Genomic DNA, 26,647 nt, shown 5'->3' with positions numbered 1-26,647 from the left:
TACTTTTTCACACAAAGCTGGGTTGGCTTATAAATGGCTTTGTTCTGTAAATGAAATAATTATTTTTAAACAACTATTTGTATTTATTCAGCTGTCTTTGCATCAGCCTCTATTTGATGACCTGAAATATTTAAAATGGACAAAACCAGAAAAGAAATATGTCAAAAACTCAACAGCACTGTATTTTTGCTTTGTTCTATTAAATAAAATATCCCTGTGGGTTTTACGGTTGATTAAATATAAATAGACAGTAGAATATAAAGAACTATAAAAGTATAAAATAAAAACATCAGTTTTACTTTAAATGTACTATGTGTTTTTTGCAGCTAAATTATGAATTTTAAAGCCAATTCCTGAATGTTTATGAATTTCTTTTAAATGCTCAAACAGACAGAAGTCAAAGTGTTATCAAGAGTCCCCTTCATTTGTTCCCTGTTAGCCTTGAGGATCAGTTACAGTGAATGTAGCCCGTGCAGCATTACTTGAAATGAGTCACCATGCAATCGTCTAGCCACTAACCTGACAGTTTTTCATGTTAATGAATAAAACACTGTGCAAATGGGTAAAGAGACATTCACTGTAAATATTGTTTCAGAAGCATAAATCAGGGGTTATTTTGTGGTTTCAGATTGCTGTGTAGTCAGTTCAAGGATGAAGTCCAGATGCTTATTCTAAAGCAGTAGGTAGCGTTACAAAAACTAGAGTGAATTTGATGAGAGGAGTCTCTCTCCCTACCAGTAGCGGATCCCCTAGTAGCCCCACCCTCCCCTTTATCCTCCCCTTTCTCCCAGCATTGCCCTAAGCTCCCAGCAGCTTCTTGACAAGGTAGCCTGGCATGCTGTAGAGGAAGAGGCCGATCATGATGAGCAGCAGCAGGGCCAGCACGATCTTGATGATCAGCCACTTGTAGCGGTTGCACACCAGGTAGCGGATGGCTTTCAGCGGGCTCAGGAACCACAGGAAGGTGGTGTCTGGGCGACTGGAGGCAGGTTCGATGGGATGGAAGTGGGAACGTTGGAAACAACATGCAGGTGGAATGGGCGGGTTGGAGGAGGAAGGGGGTAAAAAAGGGATAATGAAGATAATGAAGAACACAATGAAGCACAGGGGCAGAAATGGGAGAAAGAGAAAGCCGTAGTTAGTGCACTGAACGCAATGCTGCAGTTGTGAGTCGTTTAGGTTACTCACAATCTAATGATTCAGAGGAACAAAAGCACAAATCACAGTCAAAGCTTTACAATAATGGTTGGTAAAAATGGGTAGATGGGTGGAAAAATGCACGGATGACTGAGCAACAGCTCCAACAGCTGGCATTGTTTCTACACGCCTTACTGGCAGCTAAACAAATGCAGACCAACACACCCAAAAGAGAGCTGATTCAGTCTAAATAATTGCCTTTTATAACTTTATCTCATAATCATCATAAAAAGCTGTTAAATTCACTGCTTTTCAGTAACAAGTGTTTATTTATCATTATGTTGAAATGAAATAATCTACAAAATAATTCAGTTTAAGGAGTTAAATGTTTTTCAAGTTTGTGACCCTGCAGTGAGCAAGGCTTCATAAGAGGCAAACATTTCATTTTGCTTCTTACAAGCAGTGCACATTTCAGTTAATACTCCAAAGTCAGACGTGCAAATTGAGACAAATGCCAAAATTCCGTCACATAGTTAAATATTAGACATGACAAGTTTGGAAGGGTTCCCAGGATCTCTTTAAAGAAAATTGCAGCACAACTTAGGTTTGCAAAGCTGCATTTGAATGAATCCCAATACTAAGGTTAAACCAAAGCAAAGATTTTTGGCCAAAATCCATGGCACCTAATAAAAAGCAATACCCAGGTTCCTTCACTCCAACTGTAAAGCACAGTGGAAAATGATTTGAGCTTGGTTTGCTGCCAGAGAACATGTGGACTTTGCATCTTTCTAATAGCAGAAGTATGGCTGACATTTGGTCAAGAAGGCAGGAGAGCTATCCAAACAGAAGAGTCCATTCACAACAACGTAGGAAACTAATAAAATCATTTGTAGGTTATTGATTCTTAAGTTGGTTCTAGTAGTTATTAAATTATGGGGCTTACTTTGCTTTTCACAAATGACTTTTCTATTTTAGTAGCAATATTAAACCTGCTGTCTGTTTTGCTTACTTGTAGTTAAATCACAATAATTTTAGAGTCAGGTATGTCAAAAACCCAGAATTAATAGGGTGCACTTTCTTTTCGCATAAAAGAAACCTGAGAATACTTTTTATTTCGCAGAGGAGCATCCTTACAAACCAAACTCTTTTGTGACCCTGAAACACTCCACTCCTTTTCATGAACCATTTATCCAACACTTTACTTAAAACACCTGTTCCAAATCAGTCAGGTGGCTACACATGAGATGTACAATGGCACTTGTTGACAAGAGACACTGAAACAAGAGACAAGAGACAGTATGAGTGAAGACTGATCTAATTCTAAGGTAGAGGGAGACAAAAGTTGGAGACAGCAGAGAAAACAAGACAAGAGGAGATAGTAAAGACAGCTGAATCCATCAGAGACAGTGAAGAGGGGGCAGAGGCTACCAGCGCATCAGGCCCCCAGGATCTTCTTGACAAGGTAGCCAGGGATGGAGTAGAGGAAGAGGCCCAGCATGAGCAGCAGCAGTATCAGCCCCAGAGCCTTGAGGATCAGCCAGCGGTAGTTGTGCCAGATGAAGTAACGAAGTGACTTCAGAGGGCCCAGAAACCACATTAGACTCGTATCCGGGCGGCTTTTCAAAAGAAAGCAGGGGGAGGAGGAAGGACAGGAGCGCCGGTGAGGCAGAGAGTAAAGGGAGTAAAGGGTGAGTTGTGTGCACAAAAAAAGAGGGGAAGGGACGAGGGGAGGGGAAGAGACAGGGACACAGTTGAAGACATGGTAGGAGGAGAAACGAGTGTGTAACAGTGGCCTTTTTAACAGTGCAGAAAGCAGTGTTGGTAAAAAAATAAATAAGAAAAAAATCATCTGGAATTTGATTTATGACACACTGCTTATTGCACATCATGAATGAATGTCCAAAAAAAGGAAGGCTAAAGAGACCTTTGAGTGTAGTTGCAGAAAAGGATCCACACACTTTCTAACTGGAAAAGCCAGTGTTTGTACTGTATTTGTAAAAAAAAAAAAAAAAAAAAATTCCAATGAATTTGAGTCTTACTTTGGTTTCTCCAGTGGGTCCGGCTCATTTCTCCCCAGTCCCACAGGACTTTTCTCTGCTTCCTCTGCAGTGACAAGGTGAAGCTCAGCCTCAACTTTACCCTGAAAACACAACATATATATTTTTTTCCTTTTACAAATATGGATAATAATTTTAAAGTATTTTACAAAAAAATGGCTAAGATATGAAAAAAGACTTTTTAGAAAATCTTTTCAGAAACCCTTCTTTTGCCACAACCATTTTCCACTTTAATAGTTATTCTATCCTCTCTACCTTCAATTTTCCATTTTGGTTCACCTATAGTGGCTATTTGAAATAGAAATAGAAATGCCTATTTCTAGCTATTACTTTATGAAGTCTCTGTCATTTCTGAAGACGATGATGTTCTTACTGTGAGCTCCATCTCGTCGTTCTCATCACGTGCCACAAAAGGCCACCAGCCTTTGACCCTTTTCTGCTTGAAGATAGAAATGGTGGGAAGTTCTTGTTCATTTCGGATCATGTCGAGGTTGCACTGCTTGGCTGTCTTTGCGCCGCGGGGGAACCTGTTCAGGTCCAGCTCAATAGCCCCTGGAAAATGGCGATATGAACAGCAGTCAGATGTCACTCTCAGATAAATTAGTTTGCAGGAACAAATATTCCTGCCCCTTCAGACTGAGTAAAATCCTTGGGTGCATCTCTTGAGTAAGTCCAGAGAGTTACGTCTAAACATATCCCACTCCAACAGCAAGACTGAAATAATGTCCCAACAGCATTTCAATCTAAAAAGTCAAAGCATGACTCGGTGCTCTACAACTTGCTCTAATAAAAGAGAATAATCATCAGCCCTTACCGAGAAAGTCATCAGCAGAAAAGTGGTCGGCGTCCCAGACCTGCATCGTGAGACGAGGAGGGATCTTGTATTCAGTCTCGTCCCAGGAGAACATGGACTCTTTCTTAGAGATGATGATCTTCTCTTCAGCCACAAGGTAATCGAACGGGAAGACGAAGCGCCAGTTGAAGTTGCCCTCACCAGTTAGGGAGTGGTAATGCACGTCTGTGTCCTGTTTGTCTTCCTGCTGCCCTTTCAGCCATCTTTGGAAACAGTGAAACGAAAAGGAGTGAGGCAGGTCTCCAAAGCAGTATGACATGTAAACAGATTTTGCTGTTTGATTATAAAGATCATGCATGTAAAAACTTGCAACAGTTGGTTAGTACATCAGCTTAGTGATTGGGATAAAATTTGTTGCGGTACTTGACAATTTAGATTTGTTAAATGAACCAATCCAATACAGAAGGTAGAAGAAAGGCAATTTTAGTAGTCTAAAATCACAGCATGTGGCTCCTAAAGCTTAAATCAGATTTAACGTCTTCATCATAGTGTCAAATATAGTCAATAAAAAATTTCAATTTAAAAATTTGCTTAGGAAGGTGTATTTAAAATATTGTTTGACAAAATTAAAGCTTCAAATATAAAAGTAGCTGTTTTCATTAACAGTTGAGTGAGACTGGCTTCATGAGTCAGGGGGGCAGAAGAAGAGCTGCTCTCTCAGTTCTCAAAAACACCAATAGGTAGATCAATTTTCTGCCATCTTTGAAGAATCTTGATGAAACAAAGTGGTTTGATTTGGTAACTGAGATGCTTATAACAGGCTGGGCAATAGGTGGAGGCGAGAAACAGCACCAGGAAATGTTATTTCGGATAAAGTGGGAGGTAACCTTGCTTACATCTGAAACATCCAGGGTTCCAACACATTTTCTGTTTGAAGATTTTAGACGTTTCAAGACTTAAATTTTATTCCATTTTCTCTCTGTGTTTAAAGTGTAACTGTAAATATTTAATTGGATTTGATTTTTTTTGTTGTTATAGTGTGTGGGGCTTAGAGTTATTAGTAGCACCAGAGATGCAGCATCCCGTGGTTAAACATTAAACTATATAAACATGCCTCTGTTGGCAGTGATGGTTTCTCATATGGGTGACATCGTGACAGGGGACGGCATAAATGCTGCAGGTTATCCCCGAGTGTCATGACTTTCATACTTAATATTGAAATCATAAAAACTACAAATATTTGTGTCACAATCACAGTTATCACAAAAAATTACATTATTCTCAAGGCAGTAAACTCATAATCTTAAGAAAAATCAAACTAGAACAAATCCCGCTTTTGTTTTCCCTTCATTTTTTTTTCTTATAATTACAGATTTTATTTATTAAAAATGCCACCAAGAGTTGACTTTCTTTCTTCAAACTTAAATCCATACATGATGGCAATTCCACTGTCCCAGTCTGCATTGGAACCCTAAACATCACAAGATGTGCTTTTGTTATATCTACGATGATTTTGCTTGGCCGGCTGCTGAAATGATTTAGGATGTTACACTGTGTGTTACGGTAAAGTCAAGGGGCAACGGATTCAGAGGTGAAATCAGCTGTGGTAAAACCGGCTATTGTGAAGAGTGGCAGGAGTGAGGAGGCAGCAAAAATTACATAAATTATTTCTTATTTTCAAATCCAGGCTGCAGAAATGACATCATTCGAGCATGCATACAATGACCAAGCACTTTATTAGGGACACATGGAAAATGTTGCTGGTTTCCTTAAATAAGAAGATGAAGAAAACTTTTAGGCACTTTGACTGTTGATTGAGCAGAGCTAATGTGAAAAATTGGCGGTTTCTAACTGCATTGTGAGAAACAGTACTGCAGGAGGAAATACTTGATTAATGGTGAATGACTAAACTGGTTGAGGCAAATAATTAGATTTATTAATCAAGACAGCAATTAAAAAAAAAAAACAGGATGTAAGCTAAAAAATATTCTGATTTCCAAATTTGCTTTAGAATTCAAACATTGAAACAAAAAGTCAAGACTTTTTGCAGATAAAATATACCTGTGTTTACATATGAGTATCATTGTAGAGTTTACCATATTGCAGTTTCTACGTAAAGAAGGACTCTTGAGGTATCAGTGCAAAAGTGATACATCAGATCTCCTTCATGTCCATCAAGATAGTTGTAATTTTTATTTTTAAGCAGAAAAAAGAGGTGCCCAGTATGAACATGTTGCTCCAAATAAAGTGCCTGGTGAGTGTACAAGAAAGTATGCTTCCATGCAAAACATTTTTTCTTTTTCAAATTAGAAAATTAAAAATCCCCTTAAATATAGCTGCAGTAGAGGACCAAACCACTTTAGAAATAAATAAATAAATTAGAGCAGATATATCCCCACTTGATTCTGGAGTGAAATTCAGGCTGGGCTGAAACATTTCACACAGCTACTCTGCAGCTTGATCAGAGTTCAGACTGTCAGACAATTGTTGTTTTGGATGCACTCTAAAGGGAAATGTAACAATATGCCAGAGTAAAAAAACAAAACAAAAACTTTTTTCTTCTTTGACTTCTGAGATTTTGCTGCAGTCGTTATGAAACTTCATGATTTATTTTTTTATTCTTAAACTAAAAACAACTTTTCTCAGACAGCTAAGGGCAAAGATATTATTCTACTTTAATGCATGTATCTGGCTGGATAATCTGAAGTGCTTTCGGGAATGAGTGTGTGTCAAAGGTTGTATGTGTCTAAGAGGCTCCATGATGACCTGGTGACCTGACAATACTACAGCCGCCTACTGACACTGTAAATAATTAAGCTTGTAAAAATTATACAAATCTAGGTGCGTCACAGTAGGTTTAGTTTGCGTTAAATTACTCTCTTCTTAATGTAAAATGTCAACATGCATCGAGGTTTGGTCCTTACTGCAGTACTTTTTCAGTAGGAATTGCTTTTTGTTGTGTTAGAAAAAGTGGTTGCAACAAGCAATTTTGCGTGCGCCACGTAGCTTTACAGCAGGAAGAGTCACAGAGAACTTAATCAAGGTATTTGGGAGCAGAGAAGCAAGGAATTTCCGCGAGCCATGCGATGGAAAGGTGTGTTTACCCCCTGACATAGATGTCAGACATCTTCTCTCCTGTCAAGAAAGCATCGTCCTCTAGAATTACGTCATCAGTGTTCCAAATAATAACACGGAGCTCAAAACTAGACACCGGCGGAGTTTTAACCGGAGAGGAGAGAAAAGACAACAGACAGGAGACACGCCACAAACAACAGAGACGTGACACAATCACGCACACAGAAAAAAGAAAAGATGGAAACAAAACAAAAAAGAAATAATGGTTAACAGTAAAAAACACATACAGCTCACACCCACGGGACGAGGCCAGGCTGCCTTATCCCGCCGTACCTACCCCCTCACAAATATGTCACTGGACTTTTCCCCAGTGAAGTAATCATCGTCTTCCAGTATTACTTCATCAGTATTCCAAATAATCACCCTGAGCTCATATCTAGTAAGAGGAGGAGGAACACATACAAATGTAGTTGCACTTATGTTTAATGTTAAAATTTACATACAAAAGCTGCATTTGACACAACTAGTAAAAAAAAAAAAAAGAACTCACCTGAATTTAAGCTGGAATAAATATTGTTCTGTTAAATACTTTGAAAGCCCTAAATAAATCTCTTTTTGACTGAATGGTCATCAGGACAATAATAAGAAGTAGAATTTATAAAAATTCAAGGTAACATTTGTTTATTGTTCTCAGCACCTACCTCTTTGGTTTCCGTGGTGATATGTCAATTGCAGGCCCAGGAGCGGGCATGTCCATCGGAAACATGTCCACCCACATCTCAAGTCGGCCCTTTAATAGAAGAGAAAAGGAATCTGTAACGACCAGAGTGGTTTTATTTACAGCCTAGGACCAATCGATTCAATCCCACCTGTTCGATTCCAGGTTTGTCCGGGTTCAGAAGAGGTCTGGTCTCCACATGTTCGGGAACGAGCTTGCAGCCGACTCTAGGGATCTCCTCCCAGTGGTTCAACACGCTCAGGGCTAAATGCTCCTCCGTTTGCTTCTTCAGACCTGCACGATCAATGCAAATGCGAAAGAACAAACTGAAGAGCGAAAACGCTAAAAAGCTGAAAATCGCGCACAATTTTAAGACAACACGCTGAATAATGTTTGAATTGTAATTCTGAATATTGCACCAAGCAGTTGTAGAAGTACTTCCATTGATCTCACAATTTTAGAAGAGAGATTCATTCTTACCATTTTCATCCTCTATTTCTGTTGCTCCAGTAAAGATTCGATTTGCGACTTTGACTTTGCCTCCCGGCCCATAATGAGGTCCATCAATCTTCCCTTCCTTGCAGAGCTTAGCTAGGATCTGGCTGGGTTTCATAGGGTCGCGCCAAATGTTGTAACCATGCCTAAAGTCAACAGATAACAGATATTTTTCAAGCTATAAACTCTAAGATTTTGGGCAGAGACCACTTTTTCAACCTGGGTGCAGGGGTTGCAGTTACTTTTCACAAATTTAACTTGTCTAAATATTTGCAATATGGGGAAAATCCACCTATTTTGAAATAAATGCACGTAAAATCTTTAATGAACAACGTTTCTAACTTTTGTTACTGAAACCTGTGTTGTGCTGTAGCAAAAGCACTAGCTTGTGTGTAAGCATAAATGACAAATTGAGTTTTGTTTTCAGGCCTGGTCTGTTAGCTTCTAAGCTAAGATCTTCAGCTACTTTAGGCTTTACTGTTCTAATAAATTACTGTGCTAATACATTTTACATCTGTATTCCATTTTCTACGTGCAAAGAACTGACAACTCCAAACAGCTGAAGAAATAACTCACAGAATAAAGCATACAGCTACTCACATAGAATAGTTGGACGCAATGCCACACGTGGCTCTGAATTTGCTGTAAAACCGATTCTCCAGGTCAATCTTCGTTTCTCCAATCAGGTCGTCTGTGCCGACCAAATCCCAGTCATACACAGACACTGTCAACATCGACTCCATGGGGAAGGTGGCTTCAATGTCAAAGGATCTGACCGTGAAGAAGCAGATACATACTGATGCATTAAAAAAATGCAGAGTTGGGAAAATAATTTAACTATGTCTCACTTCTACCATTTGACTTCAGAAACTACAAGGGGCTAAAAGTAGCTTTTTCTCCACTCACTTGCCAAACACAGGGTTGAGCTGCTTGGAGATGTAGTTCTCTTTGTCTTTGACTTCTGATTTGCCCAGCTTAATGACGACGTATGGATCGGCCTTCCCATTGATATCAGCTGGATGAAGGTCTGTGGCCTGAGAAAGTAAAAAGAAAATTCATTTAAAATGTCTTCTGCATTTTTAAATCGCTCTTGGATCGATTCCAACATCAAGAATGTCACCCACCCTGACCACATAGACCCGGACAAGAACGTGGATGGGGTCGTTATGCGGAATGCTCTGGAACATCCCCATGTTGGGATCATACCCAGCTTCTCTTGTGATCTCCTGAGAAAGTGGTACTTTGTACATACATAAAGAGCCCTGGGTCACAAAGAGATAGACAAATTGTGAGGAAAATGACCCGAGTCAGCAAAGTTACAGACATTTTCGCTCAGAGAGGCAACTTTAGACATTGTATGTTGTGTGGTTCAGAGTCAATTTGTGCATATAAACCATTTGTTTACCAGAAATCCTTCAAGAATTTTGCAATCCTACTTAGAAGTAAGCAAGTTCTTTAAATATTTTGAGGGCCTTTAATTCAAACTTCTATTCAGTCATAATAAGAGATGTATAAATTAGCTGAATCCTGGAAAACAGAACAGACACTGAATCTGTTTCTATTCTCTAAGAGTAAAAAACAGTCTTACTTTGACCTTATTGAAAAAATAAAAATTAATCAAGTCAATAGTTTATTGAATCTAAGCGTCTTTCTGTATGCTTGGTTGGTAGGCATGTTGGTAGGCACTGAGTTCGATCATTATGGCAGCAGCGTCCAAGCTGGTTGAGTCACATATATTTCCACTCTGTGTTCCTACCTTGAATCTGCCTACAATCCTGTCATCATCCAGGGCGTGTTCGTCATCATCTCCCGCTTTTCCTCTGTACAAGTTGAACGTGTGAAGCCAATCCTCAAAGTTGCCATACTCACTCTCCAGCTCTCTGTTGTACACCTGCATGAGCCAGACAGCATGAAAAATTCAAACGTACTTAGCTGTTTGCTGGCTTGCCGCCTGAGAAACTCACCACTAGCTCATCCACTCTTGCTTTAGGGGGCCGCTTCTCTGAGCCGTCCGCAGCTTGACTCCTCTTCTGCTTGGAGCTCTTCTTCTCTTTGAACCTTTCTTTCATTTTGGAGCCTTTTAGGTGGAGGTCGTCGGGTCTGATATCTGATCAGAATGAGAAACTTTTCGGTTCAAATGGAGTCACGAAGAGGATTAGATGTAGAAGTACAAAACATGTTGCGTTCGAAGCATATCGCCGTTTTATCATAAAAAGTACATTTCCCTAAAATGCTGAAGTCAGGTGATATTACCTGCTAGAACATAAAACCAGAGGATATAGACATCCGAGCCTAGAGCAATACATATTGAAGTGTCACACTGACAGAGTTGGTGGTAAATATATGAGTCTCTGTGGCAAGATTTGAAAATCGATGTTTTAAGTAAAACAAAACGCACTGAAGTTTGTGTCTGTAATGTGACAAAATTTGAAAAATGAGAGGGTTGTAAAAATATTTCCCCTGCAAAAACAACCAATGATGGAGAATCAGAATAGCCCTCATTGTTCTAAACAAAAATTAAAGGCAGAAAATGTGCATAAATATGTCAATATCAAAGATTTAATATTTGTCGTATATATCCTGTAAAAGTCAAACACCTGCTGCCTCAGCTGCTATCTCGAGGTCTTCTCTCTCCTCTGCCTCTGCTTGAGCTGCTTCCTGGGATCTGAGGTTCTAGCAGACCAGCGAAAAAAATACAGAACAAGATTAACATCAGAAAAAAAAACATAAAAATGAGTGAACAGAGCTGGAAAGAACAGACTATACAACCTCCTTCAGCGTCTCAATGGAGGCAAAATACTTGGACCACCAGTCCAGCACTCGCTCATCCGTCTCTTCCTCCTCCTCTGCTCCTCCCTTCTTCTTCTTTTTCTTCTTCTTTTTTTCTTTGTCACTCTCGTCTTCGTTCTTGAAAAAGTCACAAAGACATGAATTTATTCCAGATTGTTGTTGGTTTTTCATTCAAGGCTCTGAAACAGTTTACTGCATGCACTCCTGAGCTCATTGGCTGCTAAATGTCTAAGGGGAACTACTCACCATGTCAACTTTTACAACAGCATCAGACATCTGGGCGTTACATAAAACAGCACAAGGGTTAATGCACAATGGGTGATACAGGAATGAACAGCACAAATACAACGACAGGTAAAAAGCATAGGACAAGCAAGGGTAATACTTCTGAGGTCTAAGGAAGTGCATACAGGACAGATATACATGTTTATTTATTCAGCTTGAAGACAGGACAGAAATCCTTACAGCATCCAACTTGACAACTGTGTCCATCTTTCGGATTGGGGGCTCGGCTTCTAGGCTGACGGAGACGTCACCTGCGGGACGAGAGAAGGTGCGGGAAGAAAGGCTGGGTGAGGAGCGAGCTTGGGAGCAGCCATTGGTTAGAACCATGTAGCCATTCATTAGCTTAGCTGGAGGGAAGCCGATGATGAAATACAGCAGCAGCAGTGGGCAGGAGGAAAGGACAATACAGGAGGAGGCATGCAAGAGAGGAACAAGACAAGAAAATAGAGGTAAGATATCCACAAGAGGGATTTTGAGGAATGAAAGTAAGCAGAAAAAGTCATTAAAACAGAGACACGAAGTTGAATCAAAGTATGCTATTACTTATTGTTTTATTGAGTATAAAAATGTCAACTTGGAAATACAAGAGGAGCTGACACCAATAAATACTAGGGATCCTTTAGGCTGTAAGTACCTGCAGTGGCCCAATTGTTGCAGCTTTTGTCTGGAGGACTGTAGATAAAATGTCTGAGAGTGGAAACAGCGTGGGACCCCACCAGGATGTAGCGTCCGAATGCTCTGCAGTCCACCACCCGAATGTTAAGAGGAGGATGGAGAAGCTCATTTTCTGGCAGGTCCTGCGGTAACAAAATGTCAACATCAAGCTCAATGACTATACATGATGCAGGGTTCCAAAAGCAATGAATAATACTTTAGAAAACAATTAAATTACATGAGAAGGCAATAAGTGAGAAGGTGACAAGTATTGATAAAACAAAAATGTTTGCAGAAAACACATTCCAATACATTAGAAGAGAGAAAAAAAGGCATAAACAGGTGTAAATCTGAAATTGTCCACTCAAATCAAAAGCTGTGGATATGAAAATCAGTTTGAAGGTTTGTAAGGTCTCAGCAGTTCCACAAAAATAATGTGTAATCACCTCTACGTTTCAGTTTGGGTCAAGGAACATCTAAAAGCATCCAGTCGACTGGATGCTTTTAGATGGTTTCCATATGAAACATGATTGTGTAAAAATCCTGCCAATAAAATAGGGACAAGTACATTAAGAGCCTTAAAAGTCAATAATAAAATTTTGAAATAAGTCCTGTAACTGATAGGAAACAAGTGGAAGGAGACCAACACAGGAGTTACATAATTCAATTTCATGTTTCATATGAAAACTCTCTGCAATAACTACAGAGAATGTATAAGGTTCTTTTCAAAGAACCTTATACATAGAACTACAATTGGCTGTGATAAAGGAGGGAGGGATTAACCTTTGCTAAAACAGAAACGGCTTAAACCAAACAAACTTACCACTTCAAACCATTTGACCAGGGTGCTGAAGTTGGGATTCTTCTTGTAGTTCTGAATGAGGGCAGACTGAACTCCTCGACCTGCACACTCAATGTCCACCCGGGGTCGATCAACTTGGGCCAAATTGATCCTTTTCAGGTCCCTTAATCCCCAGAATAATACCTGAATTGGGAAAAAAAGAAGAGTGAGACGGAGGTAACCTGTAAAGCTCAAAACACAAAGTAGGAGGAATAGCTCACCTCTATGCGGTAGCGACTCAGGACGGGACGTATGCCCAGGGGAACAGGGAGGATGGGTCCACGCTCCGAGTCCGTCGGCCCTTCAAGGGGAGGAAGATCAGCCCTGCCTCCTTGACCAACCTAATGTGAGTTGAAAGGTCAGATTTCAAGATTTTTTTTTTTTTTTTTGCCCGAGGGGCCACTTTTAAGCATAACTGATGAAATTAAAAGAACAATCCTGGAACCACCAGCAATTTAAGTCTACTATTAACAATGCTCTACTATTTTTGATACAAAGTGTTCAAATGTTCAGTTAGAGTTATTCTCGCTACGTGTCATTTTGCTGCTACTTGCTACGTAACCCCCCAAAATAATGGAAGTGTTATATTTGTTTAAGACTGTATGTATGCACCCAATTCTTGTTTTTACGTTCATTGTACATGTATGTCTTATGCTATCGTACTCCTGAAAAAGAATCACAGTTAAAAGTCCTACATTATTAGTTTTTTCCAAAATTCTATCTTAAAAACAATCAAGAAGTGTGAAGAAGTGAAAGTGAAAGGATATACAACACTGAAATAATTAGGAGAGCAAGATAAATTGAAATGGAAAAAACAAAAACAAAGGGAGTTTAAAGAGGACCTTTATTTGAGGAACAGCAAAGTCATGGACAGCGATTAGAGCTCGCCTGATCTCCTCTGCATCAAAAGGTATCTGTAAGAGGTAGTAGTCAAAAGACAAAAGGCTTGATTTAAGGGGAAAATAGTCATAGTGATGAGGATGGAAGAAAGTTAAGGAAGGATTTTTACAACAAAAATGGAAAAGGAATCTTATCAAATTTCTAAAATGAAAATCTGTGATCTCACAAGTAGCATCTTTAAGCAGCATGGTTCACTGTGTTTCCTCTGTTACCTGCAGTAGCTCGAAAGCAGCCAGCAGCTCTCCTGCAATGCTGTTCCCTCTGTATATCTGGTAATACTCCAGCTGTGGGGGGAACCTCGGTGGTCCGTAAGGCTCGTCACGCATCTTAATAATGGGCTTTGCAAACGTCCGACCTATAAACTCTGCCTTACCCTGTGCACCACATTGTGTGACATAACAGTGAAGAAAAGTTGAGGGGATCAGGGAAGGGGATTAGACACAGGTCTGGGTGCAGTTACCAATATCAGCCACTTGGTGTCACTATTTAGCCAAAGTGGTGCAATGCTGGAATATTGTTCAGTTACTGATAGTACAACTTGTAGTAGATTTACATAATCATGATTAAATATTTACAATATGAGTGATACATAAGTTATAACATGAGTACTCTATTTAGCAAAAATAAGTGAGAACATAAATGTAAAATATGCAGAAAAAAAACAAGGGTGGACAGACAGAAGGAATGAGGGATGGAAAAGCAGAGATTTTAGTTTGAACGGCTACAATCTTCAGCTATTTTCATTGTTTCACAGGTATATATATATTTTTATAGCTTAGCATCAAATCAAAGGATCTTACCACAGTGTCTTGGTCATAGAACTCAACAACAATGATCGGAGGGTCGTCTCTGAGCTCAGTAGCCTCTCCGAACAGCTCGACATCATCAAACACCAGCAGTTGGTCCCACGTGGGGCAGAGCGTCTCATTTAGAACCTGCGGCACACACCAGCCCGGTTTGCACGTGAATCGATACAAAAACTCACACAGAAGTTAAGACCGCTGTTACCTCAGTAACCTGGCTTTGTGAGGAGAAGAAAACCCGAGCGAAGGGGTCTGAAAGCCCACTGCTGTCAGCCGCAAACAGACTGCGGGCCTGGTACATGTGAGCTCGGAGCTGAAACACCTGCTTCACTGGTGAAAACAATAAACACGGAGCTTTTACTTTTTATTCCGACACATTTTTTTCTGCATCAAGAAATTGATCCTCTCTTTAAAAGTTGGTTGCTAAACTATTCAAAGACAACAGATGTGATGAAAGTTTAAAAACAGCTTAGCAGAGCTCACAGTTTTCCATTTTCACTAATTACAGACTACTTACTGTCGTAGACGAGGGTGACTGGAGGAAGCCCGTGGCCCATTTTGGTGGCTCTGATCTCTTCGAAACCATTTGGGAGACCATGTAGGAAGTTCTTCCGGCTCTTGTTGAGGCCGAGCCACAGATATAACTCCAGCTTAGCCTGGACTGTCCAGCCAGCAGGGCCAAACCCCTTTTTACCAGGCAGCTGTGGGGAGAGGTTATAACAATGAATGTTACTAATGTGAAGTCACTAAAACCTAAAGCCCCCACAAGAAAACTACTGCTGTCAGTAACCAATTTTGCAAGATTTTATGCAAGCTTTTAAAAATCTTCATATTTTTCAATATATTCTGTCTCTTTTGTTATTTAAGTGATTTCACCACTCTTCATAGGAGAATGTGTGGGAGTTCATTTAGTTTGGTTGGATGCCAAAAATGAAGAGTCCTATAATGTTGTGTTAACTCCTCCAAATAACTTTTTTAAATTGTTACTGAATAGCTCCTTTTTCCTAATCTGACAGTAAAGCCTTTTAGCCAGTAGGTATTTGGCTTGCATAGAAATTCATAATTCAGCTATGCTTAAAAGCCAGGTAAATTCCAGAAAACCAAGCATTTTAAATAAGCTCTACCAATTCTGCCAAGAAGAGTGAATTAATATCCTGTCAAAATCCTGCCAAAAGCCTTTTATTTATGGCTGCAGAAAGCAGATGGTTGAGTTCTGGCTTGCTAGGAAACAATTAACTAAACATCTGAGGGGCTGTACACATTTGAGTCTGTATGTCTAATATTATGACTCTGAGGTAATTCACAGAAAATACTAACTTTTGCTTATTTCTTTAAGTGTATTACAAACACTAATGTTATTTGTTGCATAGCATCATCAAATGCCCAAATAATCAATTATTCATTGCCATGATGCCTTCATGTTAACCTGTGATCAGATCTTTAATAAGTTAAGAAAGGAGGGTATGGGTGGTGGTACCTTGAGGAAGACTGCTTTGACTTTTCCACAGTCTTTGCCAGTTTCTTCATCCACCACAGAGTACAGAATGTCTTTGGAAGGAATTCGGGCATAGGCGATGCGCTTGTTGTTACTCATCATCCAGATGAAAACATCTGGGATGCTGTGCTGAGGCTGGAAATAATTTAAAGAAAGGAAACTTCAAACTGTCTTGAGTTATTTCCTCACTCGTGATCTATTACAGAGTATCAAGGATTACAGAGAACTGAGTTTCTACCTCGTCGGCAAGGAAACGGAGCCTCTGCAGGAAGTTCTGCGCCAGCTTGAGTTTTTCTTTGACCGTGTTCTTTTTCACTTGTGTGCGAATCTGTTTGGCCTGCTGTCCCATGCTGTCCTGCAGCAGTAAAACGTGATAGCAATGTTTAATGATAAAAAAAAGACCTTTTTATGTAATTTTTCTCCCACATTTTGAGCCTAATGCACACTGAAAATTCAGTGCGATCCTGTAGATGCATGAGGATGACCTACAAGAAATACATTTCTGTTTCATTTACTTGGTACTGCAGTAAGATTAGAAGCTACCGATGCGTTAATTCACTGAAGCTCCCTCCTGTGCTCAAGAGGAATAAATCTTACCATCTCTCTCATGCATGACTTGAGCCGTTCTCGATCAAGCTTAGTTCTGCCTGCCAGGTTCACATCTTTGTTGGCAAGTGTCACATACCGACTGCACCAAAAACAAAAAAACAAAACAAAAAAAACACACACACACACACAGAGAAACATATATTCATAACATATTGGTGTCAGGTTCTCACTGAGAGCATTGTACTGAATACTAACTGAATTTAAAAAAACACAATCAGATCATTAAGTGGAAGAGAAAAAAAAAAAACACTGATGAAATCTGCAGACTGTTTTCAGTGTGAAACCCTTAATGAATGAGTTTGTCTGCTGGAGGAAGATTCTCCAGAGGCAGATAACTGCCTTTTTATGGGGAGATATGTTTTTAACATAGCATGAAAACTAAACTAGCCCATTTTGGTGCAGCCTAAAACAATCATAACATTTCCTCTGCAATCACTGCTGGGAGAAGCTTTCTATAGGGGGCTTACTTACTACTATTGACAATTCTGGTTCTGATTCAAGATGAAGGTAAATTTTTGCAGCAGAGCTGATTACCTGCAGCCAATGCTGAGCTCCTCCAGAACTCCCCTGAGTCTGCGCTCCGGAAAGGCCTTCTCTGTCTTAATGACCTCTTGAACATCATTTAAGCCCTCTTCCTGGTGGAGCACACAAGGAAATAGAGTCAAACAAATACTACTACAATACCTGATGTTTACTAAATGCATTACATTATTATTATTACGCAGACATATAATAACCGTAACACAAACATGGTCAGATTTATATACTAATATATAATGGATATGCATAGGCCCTCACTAATATTTCGTTAAATGTACCATCTGGCATAATTCTTACATAATATTTGACGACACTTCAAAGCAACAAAGTCATAGTTTATTTTAAAAATCAATAGATTTTGTGGTAAAGGACATTGCAGAGATTTAATGCCACAATTTGATTTGAGTTGAGACTGAAGAACTTGGAATTATGGTTCCTATGTTTTAGTATCATTATTTCACCCGCTTTGTGTAAAACAGTCCCTCAGCATGATCTTACCACCACCATGCTTTTAAAGCTTGTAAAGTGTTCTTAGTTTGAAAAGCTCAAATGAATCCTCCAAAAGTTGTTCTTGTTATTACACCTGAAAACCTCAATTTTGGTTTTGTTTGGCTATAAAACCTGTGTGGATTATAGAAAAGCCACAATAAATTCAAAGTTGGACGTACAGTTTTTGCTTTTAGAAATAAATGAGGCTGTATGCCGTATTTTCAGTCCAATCTGGGGAAAAAAAAAATCAACTTCATCAGTAAAAGGCAAGATAATTATGAGATTAATGGCCCTGAGGATCACAGGTATAAATTAGTCACAGAGAAAGAGTTAAACTCACCAACTTGTCTGCAATCTTATCCATCATGTTTGAATTATAAAGCCGTCTCCTCTGATCCTGCCACCAGCTCTTGATGTAGACACATGGCTTCTTTTCAAAGTAGGGTAGATGGAAGTAGTTTCTGTAAAGTTTGGGAAATTAATTTTAAAGTTAAAATTATTATTTTTTAAATTATTTTTCTTTTTAAGTTCCTTCCGGCTTTAGCAACCTCAGACCTGTCTGTGATGAAAGGCTTCATGGGAGGAGTCGAGGAGACTGAGGTGAGGTCCGCATCTTCATCAGCCTCATCCTCGCTGGAGTTTTGGATCAGCTCATTTTCCTCTTCCTGATCCTCTCCTTCCTTCTTTTTCTTCTTCACAGAGGAGGATTTGCTCACACCGTCAATGTGGTTGCCATAATTTCCTGTCGGCAGAGAGTTTCAGGTGATTGAACACGGTTACGGTAGCTATTGATTTTGTGTGAAGACCAAGAGCAGTGTCAAATACCTATTGTGATTTCAAAACTTATCGGTTTGTCACCAATCTTCCTGTCGATCATAGTAGCCTCCAGAAACGAACCAAACAAGAAGAACTCCTCCATTTTCCCTGTGGCACTCTGATGGAAAAATAAGGCTAATAAGCATTTCTATTCTAGAGGAAGGTGAAAAAAAAAACAGTGATGCTGGTTGCTTAGCACCCTTACAAGTATCCACTGAAAAGCAAAGGAGTCTTTTCACCTCTGAGATGTTGGAGACAGGCTCCACCTGAACGTCGGTTGAGCAGATGATTTCAGGCGATGTAGTGTCCAGGATCTCCACGGCTACGGAGATAAGGAGGCGTGCTCTGAAGGACACACCTTCGCCGAGCCCGTCATTTAGGTCCTGGTGCTCGTCCATCAGAGTGTACTGACGAGTGGAGCCGTACATGTTGACCCAGGCTGGACCCAGGGTGGGCAAGAAGCCTGAGGAAGTTTACATTAAAATGAAAAGATTTAAGCTGATCTCAGGAGACAGTGAGATCTACATTCAGTGCATTCAGTTCAAAATCCTTTTATCCAAACTAAAAGTGTGTCATAGGAAAAACAGAGCTTTTTTGACATGTTTATGCATGAATTCCAACCATAGCTAATCACATAGTAAGGAATTATAATGAAATTACTCTGTTTGTTTTGATTATGAGTGGAATTTGAGATATTTCTCAGAAAAATAATGAAAGTCATAAACAGCATAATCATATTGACATTTAACATGTTGTTTTAACTCTTATATTCTGACTATATAATAGTATAATATTTGGTGCCTTGCAAAACTTTGGATGTCCTGATTTGGATGCAAAACAGGGCAGAGGAAATGTTCACCTACATGCTCAGGGTAAACAAGAGTTCAATAAAAATAAGATCCAGGAAAACTTATTTTCCTGGAACTGATAGTTGAGTAATATAACAGGAACCTCTAAAATGTTTGTGGTGGAACTGAATTTTACTTAGGGGTCTCTGGGTAAAGGGGGGCAAATACAATTGCACACAACACTTTTCAGATTTTACTAGTAAAATAAATTTTGAAAAAAAAATCTACTATTTTCCTTCCACTTTCCCTTTTGCCGAGCTGTGCATGTGCAAATTCTTATCAGTTTGGATGCCTTTAGCGATCTTTGCGGAACAGGGCTTGACCTACAAACCACCACATGCTATAAAACTGTGGAAAAATAATGAACATACTCCATCAGCAATCATTTCTAATAAGACAATCGACTTCCATGCTGCCTCTTGTGTCTTGACTGATACCTTTATCACCATCGTTTGAGATCTTCCGTAGATCGATGAAGTGGGTTCCTATGGCAACGTCATTGACCTTATCCGAGTCTCTAATCTGCACCTTGATCCTCTTGCAAAGAGGAGGGAACAGCTCTGTGAAGATGACTTGCTCGTTCCAGATTGGTTCATAGCTGCTCTTCTGGACCGAAGTCTTTCCCTGGAGACATAGAGGAGCATCTTAACACTCAACTCACAGACCGGGGGAAATACACACACAGCTGATCACAATATCACAATACAGTACTCTATGGTGTAATCTATTTTATGTTTCTGGAGGGAACCAAGTCAGCAGCTGATTCTAAGAAAATCACATTTGAGCTTTTCAGATAGCAAAACTGTGAAAACATTTTAGACTGGTTTTCTGAGACAGAAAAAAAATGGATTCAAAAATATTAATTATTTTTATTGCTTCACAATAAGGTGAAAGCAATATAAGATAATCCTAAAATATGATTAAATCATTTAGTGGTCAACCATACTTCAGCTTTTGGGAAGCTGTAAATCTAAACCACATCTGTATGCTTTGCCAGACCTACAGAGTTCTTCACTGCAAATGTTCCCCATGGAGTCATTAAAAAAAAAAATAATAAAGCACTTAAAAAAAGAGAGAAGGAGAAGAAATAAAGATAACCTTTTGCCCAGAAAATTGCACTTGAACATAGGGGTCGACAAGGTCTCTGTTCTCTCCGATAAAGGCCTTTTTCACATTTGCCATGATGCTGGTGTTCATTTTAGGAAGTCCCTCAGCTCTGTGGATCTTCACATAAAATCTTGCCCATTGCCTCTCTGCTGGGATGCCTTCTGGGAGGAGCAGATTTCTGCAGCACAAGCAGAGGCAGAAAAACATATTCAGAGAGCTGACCGCGGAGCACGATTGCATCTATTGTTAAGTTTTCACTCAGAAATTGAAATCTTATAAACTTGAGGCATTCGCAGAGACTGGGTGATTATTGATAAGACAGATTTAGTTTGTGCTTGGAGGGAAATCTTTCAACTATATTCAGTCTTATGAAATATTAGCATAAGTATGGATGCTGCATCTCATCTTGCTTCTCTGTTTGCAGTTGCATTTTATGTGCAGAATATCAATTTGTTATGAAAATATTTGGAGATACTAGTTCATTTTGAGGGGAAATGATACACAGATGTATATAATACATTAATATAAATGAATGATTTTGCATATGCAGCTGACTGCAGCAAGCAGGAGTTTTGATCTTGTGATGAAATCTAGTTTCAAGAGAAAGAAACAACATATCACCCTTCTATGTCGTCCTCATCCGTCTCATTGGCTTTATGCGGCGTCTTGATGTTATCACCTTTCCCGACAACTGCAATGTCACACTTTACATATCCTTTGCACCCCGCTGTGATGTCATCAGGGTCAGACAGGATGGCCCATTTGTGGTAGAACTGGTGTTCTGTGGCAGATGTCAATAGATGCATTTTTAAACCAGCAAAAATGACAAAACATAAAATTCAAAGCAGTGCATTCTTCTTGTCAAACAAGTGTTTTTATAAACTCTTTTGCATACTGACAGCCAGAGTCATCAGCTGCTTCTTACTGGAGATGAAAATGTTAGCTTACCAGGCTGAGAGTAAACCGTCCCAACGTCCATCTTAAAGGTTCCCACCAACGTCCCGCTTCTTAGAAGGTTTTTAGAATGAATAACCTAAGTAGGCACAGAGGAAAGTGAACTAAAAACACAATTATGGAACTGATTTTCACAAGAAAAATTGGATTTTTAAATTTCTTTCTTTTTTTTTTTTAATTCGCACAAAGGTTGGATGAGAAAGAGTTTCTTTAAATATTATGGATTACTAACCGAGAGCTTGATGATCTTGTCAAACATGACGTCTGGTGGGACGTGGAAATCAAAGACAAAATACTGCAGGGAGTAGAGAAACAGGGGTTTTCCATTAAATTTGCAATGTATTTACTCCTGCCTCTAACATCAACAGTACAACATCACACTTTTTCTCTGCTTGGCTCAGATTGGGATGGGCTCGAGAGCCCCTCTGCAATCCTGAGTAGGTACAGGAGCGAATACAGAAAACAGATGATTGATAGTTCTGAGTGCAGACTGTGATTGTTCACAGAGAGCTGCAGAATTCACAACAAGTATCAAAACTTTTCAGTCAAGAACAAAGGGGATTATCATGTCATCTTCACAGGAAATGAGCTTGTTTGAAGTGCAGGGTTCAGTATGCAGGTAAAGGTATGGCCTTGGAAAATATGTGGCAGCAAGGTTACATAGCAGCTAATGTTTATTAGCTGCTATGTAAAAATAAACAGCAAAAATAAACGGAACGAGAAGCTTATTAAAGGCAGGGTCAGTGCAGACAGAGAGTCTGGAGGGACTGATGGAGAGAAGGAAAGCAGGAGTCATAGAGGGATGGAGGGATGAGGTCTGGACTTTGACTAGGCCCTCAGTCTGGAAACTTGTACCACAGAATGACACAAATGATTTTAAAAAATCAATTAAGTTTAGTTGATTTTTATGTTATAAGGCTGAACATTACATGTTTTTCATTTTCCATAAATATGGAAGGATTCAAGAAAATAGCTTTAACTCTTCTGATGAGTTTGACATCTTTTCTTGTCATATTGAATTTTTCAAGGCCTTTCTATTTTTTATGTGCAGTCAGTGGATGACTGCACATGAGAAATTTTGGATTTTACTATATGTTAGTTTACATGAGCTTCTAGTGTAAGAAGATAATAAAGATAAGGGGGTATGTTGCTTTAAATAACTGAAGCAGTCAGCACACATGCTTTTCTAATATTAAAAATGCATAGAAGCATCAACAGACTCTTGCTTTTGCGCATGTTGATTCTAAGGTAAGATTTCCTTGATAGAAATAAATGACAGTAAAGTCTTAGTATAAAAATCAAATCTTGGATAATTTAAATCTCAAATTTAACAGACCCCTAAATAATTTTTAGTAAGAAAACCTGTCAATTATCAAAGTAAAATTGCTTAACTTAGATGGAAAATGAAAAAAAAAGAGAAAGGTAAAAGAAATCCCTTGATTTTCACAATATAAGCTGTGAAAACATAAGTTAATCTACTTGATATACTTAAGTCAATCTTAATGGTAAGGACTCTAAAGACAGTTATTTATTTTAAAAGCATTGCTTTCTAACACAAAATGAAGCAATTAATTTGAGCCATTATTGCCTAAAACATATAGCTTCACTGCTGAAAATTAGGCAATAATATCAATCAATTCTACATGATATTTTTGCCACAAAAAACAAACAACAACAAAAAAACATATCTCTGCAAAAAGCATAAGCCACAGCAATCTCATAGTGAGCACTGGAAACATGAGGTGCTTCCATTTCAACTTCTTTGGCTTCAAGTTTTTCTCTCAGTGGGGATTTTCAGTCAGACTTTGGGAATCGATAACAGACAAACTGTCACTTTCACTCCCTGCAGGGCACAACAAAGAGTCTGGGCTCTGGTACATTCTCCTCTACCCTGACTAATCCTTCCCAGATCCAGCAGAGATTCTCCATCATCACGGGGGGTTGAGCACTCTACACTTCAGCATAATCAATATTTTTTGAGTCCAATCTCAAGCTCAAAGCTAAACTAATCCCTTGTGTTCCTCAGCCTTATCGTAATGTAAAGCAAGATGGTTTATGTGGATGTGTCAGATCACACTTTTTCATGAAGCACAATAAATGGAAAAACAATCGAGGTCTCACCTCATTATAGTACGGACAATTGGTGGACTCCTTCATGGATGTATATTTCTTGTCATCGCCAACTTCCACACACACCACAGGATCCATGTTCAGGCCTATTAGCTGCCGAGCCTCAATCACTGTGATGCTGATCTGATGGGAGAGATTATCAGATCTGGTTACCTAAACAGTACTATTTTCTTTAATAATCCAAATGATCTTCAGTACTTGTAATTGGAAATTTTGCTTTTTTAAGTAAGTCAGATATTTTTGCAGAATTCAGTGATCGGAACTAGTTTAATCGGGTGGTAAATGTTTCTTTGGTTTGCAGTTAAGTTAAGTGTTTTATATAATTGTAAACTTCTGGAGTTATGTAGATATAAGTGATAGTTTGTGCTGAAACAATTCACTGTTGTTTTGGAGTAAACCTTATAAATTCCTGTCTTTTAAGTAGTGCTTGTTGCACTTGATCCTTTGGTCTATTGACTTAAGGAAAGAAATAAATTAAAACCAAAGAGCAAACATTCACTACATTCTTCTGCTTTGTATTCATGGCTGTCTTTGTCATTTTGGTATGTTTTTTGTTTTGTTTAGTGTGACCTTATTTGGCTTTTGATGTGCAAAGAGCGAGAAATTCTCAAAGGAATTCACTCTGAGAAAAGGTGCTGCTGTTTTATTTTTCTTTTTAAAGAAAGAAGGTGGAATCACACACATACACACATTCACACACACAGAGATCAAGGCATGACATCATAACCACTGACAAGTGAAAATAATAACACTGATTAACTTTTCCTCAGCAAGTGGAGTTCATGCTATGATTGATCTTGGACTGTTAGGTAGGTGGTTTGGATTTTATGCCTTTATAAATGCTTTAATAAATAAGTTATATCGCTGAGTTAAAAAAAAAACAACAAAAAAAAAACACTCAGAATATCAAAATGAATGATTTTCATTAGCATCTTTTTTTTTTAGAATGTACCTGAAATCACACTGCATGCTCATTTTATAAAGATTTGCTTAAGCATAGAAAAGAACAGAAATCCAGATGCAATTTGAGAAAATTAACCAGAAAAAGACCCAAGAAGCTGCATACAAACACACCTGATAATCAACGGGCCTCCCGGAGCTCGGTTCCATCTTGATATCTGGCTTTGACCTGAAAGAAAAAGAAACAAAGACATTTTTAAACATTTTAACTGACTAACATTTTCCTTCCTTCGATGTGTAATTGTGCAGAATCAGTTCATTAATCTTAAATCTGCAGAAATGGCAAAAATAATAACTGAGTTTTCAGTTGTCACAAAGTTTCTCTGTTCATAAACGACTTCAATTGAAAACATTTTGATGAAAACAAAAGGCTTTACTTCAAGCAATAAAAAGCAGATATGGAAAAACAACTAATGCGTACTATAATTGGCTGTTTTTCACTGCTTTGACTTCAGAGAAGACGGCTGCAGCAATGCACAGGAAAGAAGGCTGCGTTTAAAGTAACACATTGCAAAGGGTTCCCCTTGTTTCAAGTTTTTCCCTTTTCAATTAAGCAGTTCTTCTACACACCCAATCTCAGACATAATTGCAACAGCACACTACAAAAGAAGCCATGTTTAATAACTTCCCTGCTGTACATTTAAGTGAGCTTATGTGTGTGTGTGTGTGTGTGTGTGGGACTGCTTCAGACCTTTTATTGGAAACATTAGTTGTGACAGCAGTCACTGAGGCCAAAGATATGGTGTCCGGCTCCAGCATTCCAGCAAGACGCATGGCTTTCTTATCCAGATCTTCCATTTCCAGGATGGCTGGTTCATCTGTTTGTGTCATGTAGTGCAACGATCAAACATCAAAAGCATTTTTAAGAGAGATTCTAATTCACGCTATGAATAACGGTGTGTGTTTTACCTCCTCTTTTATGGTCGTCTTTTGAGCTTTTTGCCTTGCCAAGTTTCATGGCTGAGAAAACTCCTCTCCCTGCTCTGTTGCAGAGAATCAAAGAAAAGAGTCATGAAAACGTCTACCTGAGGACGTGATCTGTCCTCAGGTAGACCTGTTTCACATCACACTCAATCAGTTAGTGGACAATTCAGTGGATAAACTTGATAAATGAAGGAAAAAATAAATGAGTTCCTTTATGCACGTCTTTGAAGGTTGGTTGGACATTATGGTCAGGTTGCAATAATTCAGCAGATAAAACAAATACTCCAAAATCCCCAATCACAAAACAAGAGTATCTGGTGTCCTCACGATATTATCTGGATCATATATCACCACAGCAACAAAGACCATGTGATGTCATTGAGAGGGTGACAAATGAGGAGCCTTAATAATTAAAAACGTGGGAAACCGTCCAGTTTGCTTCGGATATGGATACATGTCAGGAAATTAATGAACAGGGTTTCCATTTGTTTCACTCGAGCTTTCCGAGTCAAGTGTGTCAGAGTTCAGCCAAGTTACATTAGATATGATTCCAATGAAATTCTTAAATTGTTATTGCATGGTGTTTTAAAGTACTTTACAATAAAAACTAAGTGAGTACAATTCCGTTAGATTAGCTTCAAGGGAAAGTGCTTACATATCTTTAGACTGGAGAACAGAAGTAAAATTCATTATTTAAAATATCCAGATTATTTTTATATTTATTATTTTATAGAAAATCAAAGTTTACATTTACATCTCACAGGTTTCTCACGTGAAATCATTTCCTATTGAAACAAAATGAAAAAAAAGGACAAATTTTGGTGTAATTTAAACAAATGTCAGCGAGGAAGATTGATTTAAAAGTATGATTGTACAAAATGCCAATTATTCAGTAAAAACAGAAACCACTTCCAACATTATAGTTTAATATTTCATTTAAAAATGAAAAATTTGCTTAGTGAATTAATATTTTGAATTTAAGTAATTAAATCAATTTCCTTGTATTTGTTCAGATAAACCTGCAAGTAGAAAGGAGGCAAACATTGTTTTTCATACATACCACATCAAAGACAACACTGATCCCATTCAACTCCACAAACAGGTCACAGCAAATCCACCCAGAGGTTTACTTTGAACTAAGTTTCCTTACAGGAATGCATACAAGAAAGACTGGTGTAATAATCAAAGGCGAAGCTGGTAGATGCTGTAAGAGTTGCAGATATCTGT

General features: G+C 38.7%; 1 protein-coding gene across 10 annotated transcripts; it reads right to left on the bottom strand.

Annotated features, from left to right (window-relative positions):
• Positions 1-314: 314 nt before the first annotated feature.
• LOC106961281 (otoferlin) lies at positions 315-26,647 on the bottom strand. Of its 10 annotated transcripts, none has more exons than XM_015054895.1 (44): positions 26,481-26,647; positions 25,406-25,479; positions 25,188-25,314; positions 24,611-24,665; positions 23,528-23,659; positions 21,639-21,701; positions 21,401-21,485; positions 21,074-21,233; positions 20,444-20,630; positions 19,783-19,969; positions 18,737-18,960; positions 18,507-18,615; positions 18,237-18,423; positions 18,022-18,142; positions 17,187-17,287; positions 16,641-16,731; positions 16,282-16,398; positions 16,026-16,178; positions 15,066-15,249; positions 14,754-14,878; positions 14,546-14,680; positions 13,958-14,119; positions 13,688-13,759; positions 13,067-13,186; positions 12,828-12,989; positions 11,985-12,147; positions 11,531-11,697; positions 11,312-11,341; positions 11,045-11,182; positions 10,873-10,948; positions 10,240-10,382; positions 10,032-10,166; positions 9,400-9,537; positions 9,182-9,309; positions 8,876-9,046; positions 8,261-8,421; positions 7,932-8,074; positions 7,764-7,852; positions 7,400-7,498; positions 4,009-4,250; positions 3,568-3,746; positions 3,177-3,277; positions 2,566-2,753; positions 891-979 (listed from the first exon to the last, which is right to left on the bottom strand). In XM_015054895.1, the coding sequence occupies exons 2-43, from the start codon at positions 25,452-25,454 to the stop codon at positions 2,573-2,575; spliced, it is 5,592 nt and encodes a 1,863-aa protein (XP_014910381.1). In that variant the 5' UTR covers positions 25,455-25,479; positions 26,481-26,647; the 3' UTR covers positions 891-979; positions 2,566-2,572. The 10 variants fall into 10 exon arrangements, with proteins under 10 accessions (XP_014910383.1, XP_014910382.1, XP_014910381.1 ...); XM_015054894.1 differs by lacking the exon at positions 7,400-7,498 and adding an exon at positions 7,092-7,190; XM_015054902.1 differs by lacking the exon at positions 7,400-7,498 and adding an exon at positions 7,092-7,190 and having other exon boundaries at positions 11,531-11,601.

The sequence above is a fragment of the Poecilia latipinna genome, unplaced genomic scaffold (assembly GCF_001443285.1).
Source record: "Poecilia latipinna isolate Pla-1442-1.1 unplaced genomic scaffold, P_latipinna-1.0 Scaffold1285, whole genome shotgun sequence".
Classification (NCBI taxonomy): Eukaryota; Metazoa; Chordata; class Actinopteri; order Cyprinodontiformes; family Poeciliidae; genus Poecilia; species Poecilia latipinna.
Note: the sequence above shows the minus strand (reverse complement) of the source record. Positions and strands in the feature narration are given on the sequence as shown.